This window comes from Gobio gobio, assembly GCF_949357685.1.
Source record: "Gobio gobio genome assembly, chromosome: 20".
Lineage (NCBI taxonomy): Eukaryota > Metazoa > Chordata > Actinopteri > Cypriniformes > Gobionidae > Gobio > Gobio gobio.
The window spans coordinates 49,664,086-49,679,564 of NC_137113.1; the positions used below are offsets into that span (position 1 = coordinate 49,664,086).

Below are 15,479 nucleotides of genomic sequence, written 5' to 3' on the forward strand. Positions count from 1 at the left end.
AGTCAGTGTCCGGGGTTAGTCAGTGTCAGGGGTTAGTCTGTGTCAGGGGTTAGTCAGTGACAGAGGTTAGTCTGTGTCAGGGGTTAGTCTGTGTCAGGGGTTAGTCAGTGACTGAGGTTAGTCAGTGTCAGGGGTTAGTCAGTGACAGAGGTTAGTCTGTGTCAGGGGGTTAGTCAGTGGCAGGGTTTAGTCAGTGACAGAGGTTAGTCTGTGTCAGGGGTTAGTCAGTGTCCGGGGTTAGTCAGTGACAGAGGTTAGTCTGTGTCAGGGGTTAGTCAGTGTCAGGGGTTAGTCAGTGTCAGGGGTTAGTCAGTGACAGAGGTTAGTCTGTGTCAGGGGTTAGTCAGTGTCAGGGGTTAGTCAGTGTCAGGGGTTAGTCAGTGTCAGGGGTTAGTCAGTGACAGGGGTTAGTCAGTGTCAGGGGTTAGTCAGTGACAGAGGTTAGTCAGTGTCAGGGGTTAGTCAGTGTCAGGGGTTAGTCAGTGACAGATGTTAGTCAGTGTCAGGGGTTAGTCAGTGTCAGAGGTTAGTCAGTGTCAGGGGTTAGTCAGTGTCAGGGGTTAGTCAGTGACAGAGGTTAGTTTGTGTCAGGGGTTAGTCAGTGACAGAGGTTAGTCAGTGTCAGGGGTTAGTCAGTGACAGAGGTTAGTCAGTGTCAGGGGTTAGTCAGTGACAGAGGTTAGTCTGTGTCAGTGGTTAGTCATAGACAGAGGTTAGTCAGTGTCAGGGGTTAATCAGTGACAGAGGTTAGTCTGTGTCAGGGGTTAGTCAGTGACAGAGGTTAGTCTGTGTCAGGGGTTAGTCAGTGACAGAGGTTAGTCAGTGTCAGAGGTTAGTCTGTGTCAGGGGTTAGTCAGTGACAGATGTTAGTCAGTGACAGAGGTTAGTCAGTGACTGAGGTTAGTCAGTGTCAGGGGTTAGTCAGTGACAGAGGTTAGTCTGTGTCAGGGGTTAGTCTGTGACAGAGGTTAGTCAGTGTCAGAGGTTAGTCAGCGACAGAGGTTAGTCATTGTCAGAGATTAGTCTGTGTCAGGGGTTAGTCAGTGACAGAGGTTAGTCAGTGTCAGGGGTTAGTCAGTGACAGAGGTTAGTCTGTGTCAGGGGTTAGTCAGTGACAGATGTTAGTCTGTGTCAGGGGTTAGTCAGTGACTGAGGTTAGTCAGTGACTGAGGTTAGTCAGTGTCAGGGGTTAGTCAGTGACAGAGGTTAGTCTGTGTCAGGGGTTAGTCAGTGACAGAGGTTAGTCTGTGTCAGGGGTTAGTCAGTGACAGAGGTTAGTCAGTGACTGAGGTTAGTCAGTGTCAGGGGTTAGTCAGTGACAGAGGTTAGTCTGTGTCAGGGGTTAGTCAGTGACAGAGGTTAGTCAGTGACTGAGGTTAGTCAGTGTCAGGGGTTAGTCAGTGACTGAGGTTAGTCAGTGTCAGGGGTTAGTCAGTGACAGGGGTTAGTCAGTGTCAGGGGTTAGTCTGTGTCAGGGGTTAGTCAGTGACGGAGGGTTAGTCTGTGTCAGGGGTTAGTCAGTGACAGAGGTTAGTCAGTGACTGAGGTTAGTCAGTGTCAGGGGTTAGTCAGTGTCAGGGGTTAGTCAGTGTCAGGGGTTAGTCAGTGTCAGGGGTTAGTCTGTGTCAGGGGTTAGTCAGTGACAGAGGTTAGTCAGTGACTGAGGTTAGTCTGTGTCAGGGGTTAGTCAGTGTCAGGGGTTAGTCAGTGTCAGGGGTTAGTCAGTGTCAGGGGTTAGTCAGTGTCAGGGGTTAGTCTGTGTCAGGGGTTAGTCAGTGTCAGGGGTTAGTCTGTGTCAGGGGTTAGTCAGTGACGGAGGGTTAGTCTGTGTCAGGGGTTAGTCAGTGACAGAGGTTAGTCAGTGACTGAGGTTAGTCAGTGTCAGGGGTTAGTCAGTGACTGAGGTTAGTCAGTGTCAGGGGTTAGTCAGTGACAGAGGTTAGTGTGTGTCAGGGGTTAGTCAGTGTCAGGGGTTAGTCAGTGTCAGGGTTAGTCAGTGTCAGGGGTTAGTCAGTGTCAGGGGTTAGTCAGTGTCAGGGGTTAGTCAGTGTCAGGGGTTAGTCTGTGTCAGGGGGTTAGTCAGTGACAGAGGTTAGTCTGTGTCAGGGGTTAGTCAGTGACGGAGGATTAGTCAGTGTCAGGGGTTAGTCAGTGACTGAGGTTAGTCAGTGTCAGGGGTTAGTCTGTGTCAGGGGTTAGTCTGTGTCAGGGGTTAGTCTGTGTCAGGGGGTTAGTCTGTGTCAGGGGTTAGTCAGTGTCAGGGGTTAGGGGTTAGTCAGTGTCAGGGGTTAGTCAGTGTCAGGGGTTAGTCAGTGTCAGGGGTTAGTCAGTGTCAGGGGTTAGTCAGTGTCAGAGGTTAGTCAGTGTCAGGGGTTGGTCAGTGTCAGGGGTTAGTCAGTGTCAGGGGTTAGTCAGTGTCAGGGGTTAGTCAGTGACTGAGGTTAGTCAGTGTCAGGGGTTAGTCAGTGACAGAGGTTAGTCTGTGTCAGGGGGTTAGTCAGTGGCAGGGTTTAGTCAGTGACAGAGGTTAGTCTGTGTCAGGGGTTAGTCAGTGTCCGGGGTTAGTCAGTGACAGAGGTTAGTCTGTGTCAGGGGTTAGTCAGTGTCAGGGGTTAGTCAGTGTCAAGGGTTAGTCAGTGACAGAGGTTAGTCTGTGTCAGGGGTTAGTCAGTGTCAGGGGTTAGTCAGTGTCAGGGGTTAGTCAGTGTCAGGGGTTAGTCAGTGACAGGGGTTAGTCAGTGTCAGGGGTTAGTCAGTGACAGAGGTTAGTCAGTGTCAGGGGTTAGTCAGTGTCAGGGGTTAGTCAGTGACAGATGTTAGTCAGTGTCAGGGGTTAGTCAGTGTCAGAGGTTAGTCAGTGTCAGGGGTTAGTCAGTGTCAGGGGTTAGTCAGTGACAGAGGTTAGTCTGTGTCAGGGGTTAGTCAGTGACAGAGGTTAGTCAGTGTCAGGGGTTAGTCAGTGACAGAGGTTAGTCTGTGTCAGGGGTTAGTCAGTGACAGAGGTTAGTCTGTGTCAGTGGTTAGTCAGTGACAGAGGTTAGTCAGTGTCAGGGGTTAATCAGTGACAGAGGTTAGTCTGTGTCAGGGGTTAGTCAGTGACAGAGGTTAGTCTGTGTCAGGGGTTAGTCAGTGACAGAGGTTAGTCAGTGTCAGAGGTTAGTCTGTGTCAGGGGTTAGTCAGTGACAGATGTTAGTCAGTGACAGAGGTTAGTCAGTGACTGAGGTTAGTCAGTGTCAGGGGTTAGTCAGTGACAGAGGTTAGTCTGTGTCAGGGGTTAGTCTGTGACAGAGGTTAGTCAGTGTCAGAGGTTAGTCAGCGACAGAGGTTAGTCATTGTCAGAGATTAGTCTGTGTCAGGGGTTAGTCAGTGACAGAGGTTAGTCAGTGTCAGGGGTTAGTCAGTGACAGAGGTTAGTCTGTGTCAGGGGTTAGTCAGTGACAGATGTTAGTCTGTGTCAGGGGTTAGTCAGTGACAGAGGTTAGTCAGTGACTGAGGTTAGTCAGTGTCAGGGGTTAGTCAGTGACAGAGGTTAGTCTGTGTCAGGGGTTAGTCAGTGACAGAGGTTAGTCTGTGTCAGGGGTTAGTCAGTGACAGAGGTTAGTCAGTGACTGAGGTTAGTCAGTGTCAGGGGTTAGTCAGTGACAGAGGTTAGTCTGTGTCAGGGGTTAGTCAGTGACAGAGGTTAGTCAGTGACTGAGGTTAGTCAGTGTCAGGGGTTAGTCAGTGACTGAGGTTAGTCAGTGTCAGGGGTTAGTCAGTGACAGGGGTTAGTCAGTGTCAGGGGTTAGTCTGTGTCAGGGGTTAGTCAGTGACGGAGGGTTAGTCTGTGTCAGGGGTTAGTCAGTGACAGAGGTTAGTCAGTGACTGAGGTTAGTCAGTGTCAGGGGTTAGTCAGTGTCAGGGGTTAGTCAGTGTCAGGGGTTAGTCAGTGTCAGGGGTTAGTCAGTGTCAGGGGTTAGTCTGTGTCAGGGGTTAGTCAGTGACAGAGGTTAGTCGGTGACTGAGGTTAGTCTGTGTCAGGGGTTAGTCAGTGTCAGGGGTTAGTCAGTGTCAGGGGTTAGTCAGTGTCAGGGGTTAGTCAGTGTCAGGGGTTAGTCTGTGTCAGGGGTTAGTCAGTGTCAGGGGTTAGTCTGTGTCAGGGGTTAGTCAGTGACGGAGGGTTAGTCTGTGTCAGGGGTTAGTCAGTGACAGAGGTTAGTCAGTGACTGAGGTTAGTCAGTGTCAGGGGTTAGTCAGTGACTGAGGTTAGTCAGTGTCAGGGGTTAGTCAGTGACAGAGGTTAGTGTGTGTCAGGGGTTAGTCAGTGTCAGGGGTTAGTCAGTGTCAGGGTTAGTCAGTGTCAGGGGTTAGTCAGTGTCAGGGGTTAGTCAGTGTCAGGGGTTAGTCAGTGTCAGGGGTTAGTCAGTGTCAGGGGTTAGTCTGTGTCAGGGGGTTAGTCAGTGACAGAGGTTAGTCTGTGTCAGGGGTTAGTCAGTGACGGAGGGTTAGTCTGTGTCAGGGGTTAGTCAGTGTCAGGGGTTAGTCAGTGTCAGGGGTTAGTCAGTGTCAGGGGTTAGTCAGTGTCAGGGGTTAGTCAGTGTCAGGGGTTAGTCTGTGTCAGGGGGTTAGTCAGTGACAGAGGTTAGTCTGTGTCAGGGGTTAGTCAGTGACGGAGGATTAGTCAGTGTCAGGGGTTAGTCAGTGACTGAGGTTAGTCAGTGTCAGGGGTTAGTCTGTGTCAGGGGTTAGTCTGTGTCAGGGGGTTAGTCTGTGTCAGGGGTTAGTCAGTGTCAGGGGTTAGGGGTTAGTCAGTGTCAGGGGTTAGTCAGTGTCAGGGGTTAGTCAGTGTCAGGGGTTAGTCAGTGTCAGAGGTTAGTCAGTGTCAGGGGTTGGTCAGTGTCAGGGGTTGGTCAGTGTCAGGGGTTAGTCAGTGTCAGAGGTTAGTCAGTGTCAGGGGTTAGTCAGTGTCAGGGGTTAGTCAGTGTCAGGGGTTAGTCTGTGTCAGGGGTTAGTCAGTGTCAGGGGTTAGTCAGTGTCAGGGGTTAGTCAGTGTCAGGGGTTAGTCAGTGTCAGAGGTTAGTCAGTGTCAGGGGTTGGTCAGTGTCAGGGGTTGGTCAGTGTCAGGGGTTAGTCAGTGTCAGGGGTTAGTCAGTGTCAGGGGTTAGTCAGTGTCATGGGTTAGTCAGTGTCAGGGGTTAGTCAGTGTCAGAGGTTAGTCAGTGTCAGGGGTTGGTCAGTGTCAGGGGTTAGTCAGTGTCAGAGGTTAGTCAGTGTCAGGGGTTAGTCAGTGTCAGGGGTTAGTCAGTGACAGAGGTTAGTCAGTGTCAGGGGTTAGTCAGTGTCAGGGGTTAGTCAGTGTCAGGGGTTAGTCAGTGTCAGGGGTTAGTCAGTGTCAGGGGTTAGTCAGTGTCAGGGGTTAGTCAGTGTCAGGGGTTAGTCAGTGTCAGGGGTTAGTCAGTGTCAGGGGTTAGTCAGTGTCAGGGGTTAGTCAGTGACAGAGGTTAGTCAGTGTCAGAGGTTAGTCAGTGTCAGGGGTTGGTCAGTGTCAGGGGTTGGTCAGTGTCAGGGGTTGGTCAGTGTCAGAGGTTAGTCAGTGTCAGGGGTTAGTCAGTGTCAGGGGTTAGTCAGTGTCAGAGGTTAGTCAGTGTCAGGGGTTAGTCAGTGTCAGGGGTTAGTCAGTGTCAGAGGTTAGTCAGTGTCAGGGGTTAGTCAGTGTCAGGGGTTAGTCAGTGACAGAGGTTAGTCAGTGTCAGGGGTTAGTCAGTGTCAGGGGTTAGTCAGTGTCAGGGGTTAGTCAGTGTCAGGGGTTAGTCAGTGTCAGAGGTTAGTCAGTGTCAGGGGTTAGTCAGTGTCAGGGGTTAGTCGTCACAGTGAGTGACAAAGGTTGACATGGAGCTGCTAAATCTCCAACCTTCAGGGAATCACAAATTTTAATCAAAGTCAAACAGGAGAGTCTGCTGGAGAAAAGAGAATTAAACAAGAATCAACATCGCCTTGGCTTTAGGAGACAGAACTGAGGGATCTGAAATGTAGTAAAAGTGACAGAGATGATGGTGTTTTTATTATTCAACAGTCAATGAGTGAGTGTTTTATTGAACAGATAAACTGCCATATATCGCTCTCTAACAGAGCTCACTCTAAAGCATTATCTGTTGTGAAGATTATGTCATTATGATTGTTGTGCTGGAGTTTATTCTCAACTAGTGTGTCTGTTAACATCTTCATCTAGTCAGAGCGAGATCCTTTCTATCTAAACTCACTATATCTCTGAAGACTGTTTTATGATCAGTATGATAATCATATTCATCCGAAGCACAACAACAACAATGTTCTTCCACAAAATGCATGCAGTTTTGCTTTTTAACCACTAGAAGGCTCTCTTTAGCAGAGATTAGTAATACTGTAACTAATGTTAATGCATTAAGTGTTGCTGAAAATGATATTAGTTAACATTAACTTTGAATGAAAAATATGAATGTTAATATCAACATTTATAAGATCCAAAGTTGTATCTGTTAACACATCAAATTAATAAAAGCTTTATGTGTGTGTGTGTGTGTGTGTTGCTCATTGTTCATTAACACATGAGCCCGTTGTGTGTGTGTTATATTCGGCAGAAAGCACTGATGGAGTCCATGTGTTAGTTTGATGATTGTTTATTGAACTCTCGTTACAGTAATACAGCGGTGTAGACGAATACTGGGACAGTTTATACTGTAATTCAGTGGCCAAGCAAAACAAAAGCTTCTTGTCATACGTGTATATTTTCAAAAGAACAAGACGACAACCTCCCTTTCCCGAGGAGGCGAAGAGGAATAGAGAACATACTAAAGCTGGACCAGGAACCAAACACAACACAGATGAGTTATTTCTGGGCTGCAAACATAGAAAAATAAAATCTTTCAGAGTACGTGACATTCTTTACACAACTTTACACACACAATCTTTATTAAAAGTACTGCATGAATGTCTAGTGTTTCTTCTGGACTTCCAACATTATACATCATTACAGTTTTATAATCATCTGCATCTATAATGATGCTCGTGTAAAAATAGAGTCTCTAACGCTCGTATGAAAACAGGACTGGAGTATAAAACCGCTTGTGTTGCTCCGTAATGCCCTTCCTTCTGGACTTAAAGCTCAGGGTTTATTGCTTATAAAAGTGATTCATATTCATGTGTGTTGTGTACATGAAGTCAAAGGCATCAATCGGCAGGAAAAATAAGATCAGAGACTGAAAAAAAACAAATCTATTCACAGTTTTGAGCTTTTGGTGAGCTAATATTATCCATTCAGTGACTAATATTAAAATATCTCAGGTCCCAAATACATGTTCACAGTTGAGCTTCTGATCTATAATCTATATATTAGATTTCATTTTTCACAAGTGCTGGGAATCATCGCTTCTGAACTTTGACTCTTGAGAGGAACAGGGACGTTAAATCTCAGCAGTTCATGTGCTGTCAAATAACGGAGGAAGAATAATAATAAACCACATGTATGATAGCAAACATGATCTCATCACTCGCTTTAGTTTTTAATAAAAAGGAATGTCTCATAAATATGCCAATGGAAAGAAAAGATTGAAATAAATACATCAGACGAGAACGATCTATAAAAACAACAACAACAAAAAAAGAGCTAACAAATGTTCAAAATAACAGAAGTGGCAGTAATAATAATATTAATAATCATCATGCAAAACAGACTTCGGGGAAAGATATGCGCAAAATATAAAAGGCTTGATTGTTCAATTCTCCAGTGATTATGAATTGGTTTTGAAATGCGCTTTGTAAATAAATTAATGCCATGATGATGACGGGGCAGGAACAGGAAGTGTGTGTGTGTGTGTGTGTGTGCATGTTCTACCGTTAGCTGAAGGTGTGCATTAATATGTACAGTAGCATTCATGCGTGTTTTCCCCATAGCACACACACACGTGTGTTTACAGAAGGAAGGCTCGGGTTTAGTCGCTCTGTGTCCAGTAATCTGAACTCAATCACACACACTCAAACGCTTTTATCTCACAACTCTGACAAGTCTTTATTTCTCACAATTCCAAGTTTATATCACAAATCTAAGGAAAAGTCAGAATGGTCAGATATAAACCTACGATTCGTCTCTCCTCTCGCAATTACGAGATTATCATTTACCAATCTGATTTTTTTTCATTGAACTGTTTACATCTCGCAATTTTTTCACCATTAAATAACAAAATAAATGTTATTGTGGCTATCTCAAAAATATTATTTTCAGTCAAGTTTTATTCTTAGAATTGCTCGGAATTGTGGGATTTAAATTCAGAATTGTGGGATTTAAACTCAGAATTGTGGGATTTAAACTCAAAATTTGGAGCAAACAATCAGAATTGTGGGATTTAAACTCAAAAGGGGGAGCAAAAAGTCAGACTTCCGGGATTTAAACTCAGAATTGGGAGCAAACAATCAGAATTGTGGGATTTAAACTCAGAATTGTGGGATTTAAACTCAGAATTGGGAGCAAACAGTCAGACTTCCGGGATTTAAACTCAGAATTTGGAGCAAACAATAAGAATTGTGGGATTTAACCTCAGAATTGTGGGATTTAACCTCAGAATTGTGGGTTTTAAACTCAGAATTGGGAGCAAACAGTCAGAATTGTGGGATTTAACCTCAGAATTGTGGGATTTAACCTCAGAATTGTGGGTTTTCAACTCTGAATTGGGAGCAAACAGTCAGAATTGTGGGATTTAAACTCTGAATCTGGAGCAAACAGTCAGAATTGTGGGATTTAAACTCAGAATTGTGGGATTTAAACACAGAATTGGGAGCAAAAGTCAGACTTCCGAGATTTAAACTCAGAATTGGGAGCAAACAATCAGAATTGTGGGATTTAAACTCAGAATTGTGGGATTTAAACTCAGAATTGGGAGCAAACAGTCAGACTTCCGGGATTTAAACTCAGAATTGGGAGCAAACAATCAGAATTGTGGGATTTAAACTCAGAATTGTGGGATTTAAACTCAGAATTGGGAGCAAACAGTCAGACTTCCGGGTTTTAAACTCTGAATTGGGAGCAAACAATCAGAATTGTGGGATTTAAACTCAGAATTGTGGGATTTAAACTCAGAATTGGGAGCAAACAGTCAGAATTGTGGGATTTAAACTCAGAATTGTGGGATTTAAACTCTGAATCTGGAGCAAACAGTCAGAATTGTGGAATTTAAACTCAGAATTGTGGGATTTAAACTCAGAATTGGGAGCAAACAGTGAGAATTGCGGGATTTAAACTCGGAATTGGGAAAGAACAGTCAGATTTGCGGGATTTAAACACAGAAATGTGGGATTTAAACTCAGAATTGGGAGCAAACAGTCAGAATTGTGGGATTTAAACACAGAAATGTGGGATTTAAACTCAGAATTGGGAGCAAACAATCAGAATTGCGGGATTTAAACTCAGAATTGCGGGATTTAAACTCAGAATTGCGGGATTTAAACTCAGAGTTGGGAGCAAACAATCAGAATTGCGGGATTTAAACTCAGAATTGCGGGATTTAAACTCAGAGTTGTGGGATTTAAACTCAGAATTGGGAGCAAACAATCAGAATTGCGGGATTTAAACACAGAATTGTGGGATTTAAACTCAGAATTGTGGGATTTAAACAGAATTGTGGGATTTAAACTCAGAATTGTGGGATTTAAACTCAGAATTGTGGGATTTAAACTCAGAGTTGGGAGCAAACAATCAGAATTGCGGGATTTAAACTCAGAGTTGTGGGATTTGAACAGTCAGAATTGGGAAAGAAGATTCAGAATTGCAGGATTTAAACAGTCAGAATTGTAAGGTTGCGATCCCTTTTGAACGTGTCCCTCCTCCGTGGCGGTGGAGCCCCAGCCGCTCCTCCACCCGCTCCTCCAGCCGCTCCTCCACCCGCTCCTCCAGCCGCTCCTCCACCCGCTCCTCCACCCGCTCCTCCAGCCGCTCCTCCACCCGCTCCTCCACCCGCTCCTCCACCCGCTCCTCCAGCCGCTCCTCCAGCCGCTCCTCCACCCGCTCCTCCAGCCGCTCCTCCACCCGCTCCTCCAGCCGCTCCTCCACCCGCTCCTCCACCCGCTCCTCCAGCCGCTCCTCCACCCGCTCCTCCTCACCAGTGGTCCAGGTGCAGGTCCATGGCAGAGTTCAGGCTGATGTCGGAGACATCGAGGAACTCCGTGTTGAAGATGCTGGGCCCGGCGGGAGGCAGGCCGTTAGGGAAGGCCGTGGCGGAGCTGGGCGGAGTCAGATCCAACCACTCCATGGTTTCCCATGGAGACTCAGTGAAAGTCATGGCGAGTCCCTGGCTCTCTGCGGCGAGCGCTGCGATCTTCCCGGCCGCGGGCGATAGGGGCGTGTCCATCATCAGCCGGTCCCCGAAGCCCTCGGGCGGCTCCTCGGAGCTCATCTTCAGGAGCGAAGCGTCCGCCGGGGTCCGGCTCAACAGCGCCTCCAGGTGGCCGTCCGCGTGCTCGTAGGCCGACATGTGACTGTAGGGTCTGTGGAACTTCGGCGAAACTGTAAGGTGAGGCACAACTTTGGTTACAGGAGGCCTCTCTTCTTTGGCGTTAGCTGGCATTTCTTTAAAAAGAAGGAGGAGGACATCACAGCACAAACAGCGACTTAACACCAGTCACAAACAGCGACTCCCTCATGAGAGTTTCACAGGCCCTGCACTCACCTCCGCTCTCGATGAGGACGTCCAGGAGCTCGTCCATCTGCTGGCTGCGCACCATCTGCTGCAACAACAACAACAGCCGGCGTTGGAAATGTGACGAATAAAGTCGGAGTTGCAATAAATAAAGTCAGAGTTGCGATAAATAAAGTCAGACTTGCGAAAAATGAAGTCAGAGTTCCAATAAAGTAATATTTGCAAGACAAAGTCAGAGTTGCGATAAATAAAGTCAGAGTTGCGAAAAATAAAGTCAGAGTTGTGAAAAATAAAGTCAGAGTTGCGAAAAATAAAGTCAGAGTTGTGAAAAATAAAGTCAGAGTTGCGATAAATAAAGTCAGAGTTGTGAAAAATAAAGTCAGACTTGTGAAAAATAAAGTCAGAGTTGTGATAAATAAAGTATGTTCCGATAAAGTCGGAATTGTGAGAAAAAAAGATGGAAATGTGAGCAATAAAGTCGGAATTGCAAGGATGTAAAGTCAAAAGTTGGAATTGTGAGGAATAAAGTCAGAGTTGCGAAAAATAAAGTCAGAGTTGTGAGGAATAAAGTCAGAGTTGCGAAAAATAAAGTCAGAGTTGTGATAAATAAAGTCCGACTTGTGATAAATAAAGTCAGAGTTGTGATAAATAAAGTCAGAGTTGCGATAAATAAAGTCAGACTTGCGATAAATAAAGTCAGAGTTGCGAAAAATAAAGTCAGAGTTGCGATAAAGTAATATTTGCAAGACAAAGTCAGAGTTGCGATAAATAAAGTCAGAGTTGCAATAAATAAAGTCAGAGTTGCGAAAAATAAAGTCAGAGTTGTGAAAAATAAAGTCAGAGTTGCGATAAATAAATTCAGAGTTGTGATAAATAAAGTCAGACTTCTGAAAAATAAAGTCAGAGTTGCGATAAATACAGTCAGAGTTGCGAAAAACGAAGTCAGAGTTGCGATAAAGTAATATTTGCAAGACATAAAGTCAGAGTTGCGATAAATAAAGTCAGAGTTGCGATAAATAAAGTCAGGGTTGCAAAAAATAAAGTCAGAGTTGTGAAAAATAAAGTCAGAGTTGCGATAAATAAAGTCAGAGTTGTGATAAATAAAGTCAGAGTTCTGAAAAATAAAGTCAGACTTCTGAAAAATAAAGTCAGAGTTGCGATAAATACAGTCAGAGTTGCGATAAATAAAGTCAGACTTCTGAAAAATAAAGTCAGACTTGCGAAAAATAAAGTCATAGTTGCGATAAATAAAGTCAGAGTTGCGAAAAATAAAGTCAGAGTTGCGAAAAATAAAGTCAGAGTTGTGAAAAATAAAGTCAGAGTTGCGATAAATAAAGTCAGACTTCTGAAACATAAAGTCAGACTTGCGAAAAATAAAGTCATAGTTGCGATAAATAAAGTCAGAGTTGCGAAAAATAAAGTCAGAGTTGTGAAAAATAAAGTCAGAGTTGTGAAAAATAAAGTCAGAGTTGTGATAAATAAAGTATGTTCCGATAAAGTCGGAATTGTGAGAAAAAAAGATGGAAATGTGAGGAATAAAGTTGGAATTGCAAGGATGTAAAGTCAAAAGTTGGAATTGTGAGGAATAAAGTCAGACTTGCAATAAATAAAGTCGGAATTGTGAGAAAAAAAGTTGAAAATGTGAGGAATAAAGTCGGAATTGTGAGAAAAAAAGTTTGAAATGTGAGGAATAAAGTCGGAATTGCAAGGATATAAAGTCAAAAGTTGGAATTGTGAAGAATAAAGTCAGAGTTCCAATAAATAAAGTCAGAGTTGCGGAAAATGAAGTCAGAGTTCCAATAAAGTAAGATTTGCAAGACATAAAGTCAGAGTTGCGATAAATAAAGTCAGAGTTGCGAAAAATGAAGTCAGAGTTGCGAAAAATAAAGTCAGAGTTGTGAAAAATAAAGTCAGAGTTGCAATAAATAAAGTCAGACTTCTGAAACAAAGTCAGACTTGCGAAAAATAAAGTCAGAGTGGTGAAAAATAAAGTCAGAGTTGCGATAAATAAAGTCAGAGTTGTGATAAATAAAGTCAGACTTCTGAAAAATAAAGTCAGACTTGTGAAAAATAAAGTCAGAGTTGTGATAAATAAAGTATGTTCCAATAAAGTCAGAATTGTGAGAAATAAAGTCGGAATTGTGAGAAAAAAAGATGGAAATGTGAGGAATAAAGTCGGAATTGCAAGGATGTAAAGTCAAAAGTTGGAATTGTGAGGAATAAAGTCAGAGTTGCGAAAAATAAAGTCAGAGTTGTGAAAAATAAAGTCAGAGTTGCGATAAATAAAGTCAGAGTTGCGATAAATAAAGTAAGTTCCGATAAAGTTAGACTTCTGAAAAATAAAGTCAGAGTTGCGATAAATAAAGTCAAAGTTGCGAAAAATGAAGTCAGAGTTGCAAAAAATAAAGTCAGAGTTGTGATAAATAAAGTCAGAGTTGCGATAAAGTAAGATTTGCAAGACATAAAGTCGGAATTGCGAGAAATAAAGTCGGACTTCTGAAAAATAAAGTCAGAGTTGTGATAAATAAAGTCGGAATTGCAAGGATATAAAGTCAAAAGTTGGAATTGTGGGGAATAAAGTCAGAGTTGCAATAAATAAAGTCAGAGTTGCGGGTAAAAAAAGTCAGAGTTGCGATAAATAAAGTCAGACTTGCGAAAAGAAGTCAGAGTTCCAATAAAGTAAGATTTGCAAGACAAAGTCAGAGTTGTGAAAAATAAAGTCAGAGTTGTGAAAAATAAAGTCAGAGTTGTGATAAATAAAGTAAGTTCCGATAAAGTCAGAATTGTGAGAAATATAGTCAGAATTGTGAGAAATATAGTCAGAATAGCGAAAAATAAAGTCAGACTTGCGAAAAATGAAGTCAGAGTTGTGAAAAATAAAGTCAGAGTTGCGATAAATAAAGTCAAAATTGCGAGAAATAAAGTCAGAATAACAAAAAATAAAGTCAGAATTCCGATAAATAAAGTCAGACTTGCGAAAAATGAAGTCAGAGTTCCGATAAAGTCAGATTTGCAAGACAAAGTCGCAATTGCGAGAAATTAAGTCAGACTTCTGAAAAATAAAGTCAGAATTGTGAGAAATTAAGTCAGAGTTGCGAAAAAGGAAGTCAGAGTTGCGGAAAAAAAAGTCAGAGTTGCGAAAAATAATGTCAGAGTTGCGAAAAAAGAAGTCAGAGTTGCAATAAATAAAGTCAGAGTTGCGAAAAATAAAAATAAGTTCCGATAAAGTCAGAATTGCGAAAAATTAAGTCAGAGTTGTGAAAAATAAAGTCAGAGTTGCGAAAAATAAAATAAGTTCCAATAAAGTCGGAACTGCAAGAAATGAAGTCAGAGTTACGAAAGATTAAGTCAGAGTTGTGAAAAATTAAGTCAGAGTTGTGAAAAATTAAGTCAGAGTTGCGATAAATAAAACAAGTTCAGATAAAGTCAGAGTTGCAAGACAAAGTCGGAACTGCGAGAAATAAAGTCAGAATTACAATAAATGAAGTCAGAGTTGTGAAAAATAAAGTCAGTGTTGTGAGATAAAAAGTAAAAAAATAAATAAAAAGTGTATTCTGTTACGGAAACAAGCTTCTCATCTGACTTTGAGAAGATATTTCTGCAGAGGTTTTTGAATGGAGGTGTTATTGGCAGATGTTTAATCAGTGTATAATCAGTGTAAAGCACAGCAGGGTTTCCCGAACACAGAGTGAAGCGCAGCACGGTTTCATTTACACGTGTGTCAGATCCTGATCCGGCGTCTCGGAACGGCTCGCGTGTGGGAAAGAGGCGTTCGCTTCAGTTACACACACACACACACACACACACACACACACACACACACACACACACACACACACACACACACACACACACACACACACACACACACACACACACACACACAACTGCATCTTTATGATTGGCTTCCACAAACACTAGTGTGAATGCAAAGTGGACTGAGTCCGCTTTAAAATACAGCAACTTACTATACAAATCTATTTTCTTCTCCAGGGCCGGCCCAAGCCCTTATGGGGCCCTAAGCAGAATTCTATTTGGGGCCCCTCGGTGCCACTGATCCGATTGACTATTGTTAATTCTTGATAATTCCCACACCCAGTATACATTTTATTAGTTGTAGCTGTGTTGCTTTCATCATGTCTGCCTGTCATATTTTTACCCTTATACGGTTTTTAATTGTAACAGTAGCAAAACCCACAGGAGTGATGAGGTGTTAATATTCAAAGTCTTACAGTAAGTCTTACTGTACTACAGGTCACACTGGGATATGTCTCTTATGCTGAATATGCTCACTTTCCCCCAGGATTCTTTAATGAATAGAAGGTTCAAAAGAACAGCATTTCTCTGAAATAGAAAGCTTTCAAAAAATCCTAAAAACATTGTTCAACACTGATAATCATAAATGTTTGTTGAGCATCAAATAATCATATGAGAATGATGAAGGATCATATGACACTGAAGACTGGAGTAATGATGATAAATTCAGCTTTCATCACAGGAATACATCACACTTTACTATATTCACTTATAGAAAAGCTGTTTTACATTATAATATTATTTTACAATATTACCGTTTTTACTGTATTTTTGATCAAATAAATGCAGCCTTGGTGAGAAGTAGAGACTTATTTTAATGTTGATTTCTTTCAAACATTAAACAGAGCTTTTATTTTGGCGGAAATAAAATCTTATTTTTTGTTTTCCATTCGACTGTGTAGAAAGAACCTTTTTATTTTCTAAATAAAAACTTCCAAAATGTAGGCTACACAACTTTTTCAAGGGAGAAACCGGAAGCTCTGCAGCACGTCAGACTATATATTCGCACTAAACCATAA

The 15,479-nt window shown here is 42.8% G+C and overlaps 1 protein-coding gene across 11 annotated transcripts in view; it reads right to left on the reverse strand.

Annotated features, from left to right (window-relative positions):
• Nucleotides 1–6,622: 6,622 nt before the first annotated feature.
• myocd (myocardin) overlaps nucleotides 6,623–15,479 on the reverse strand; it is a 75,789-nt gene continuing 66,932 nt past the window's right edge. For 3 of the 11 annotated variants that reach the window (XM_079801601.1, XM_079801608.1, XM_079801603.1), the window contains 2 exons: nucleotides 10,675–10,729; nucleotides 6,629–10,574 (listed from right to left, as the gene is read on the reverse strand). In XM_079801601.1, the coding sequence (XP_079657727.1) occupies nucleotides 10,105–10,574; nucleotides 10,675–10,729 (525 nt within the window). In that variant the 3' untranslated portion in view covers nucleotides 6,629–10,104. Of the gene's footprint in view, nucleotides 10,575–10,674; nucleotides 10,733–15,479 lie in introns of all 11 variants that reach the window. The other 8 variants (XM_079801604.1, XM_079801607.1, XM_079801600.1 and 5 more) reach the window with 4 other exon arrangements.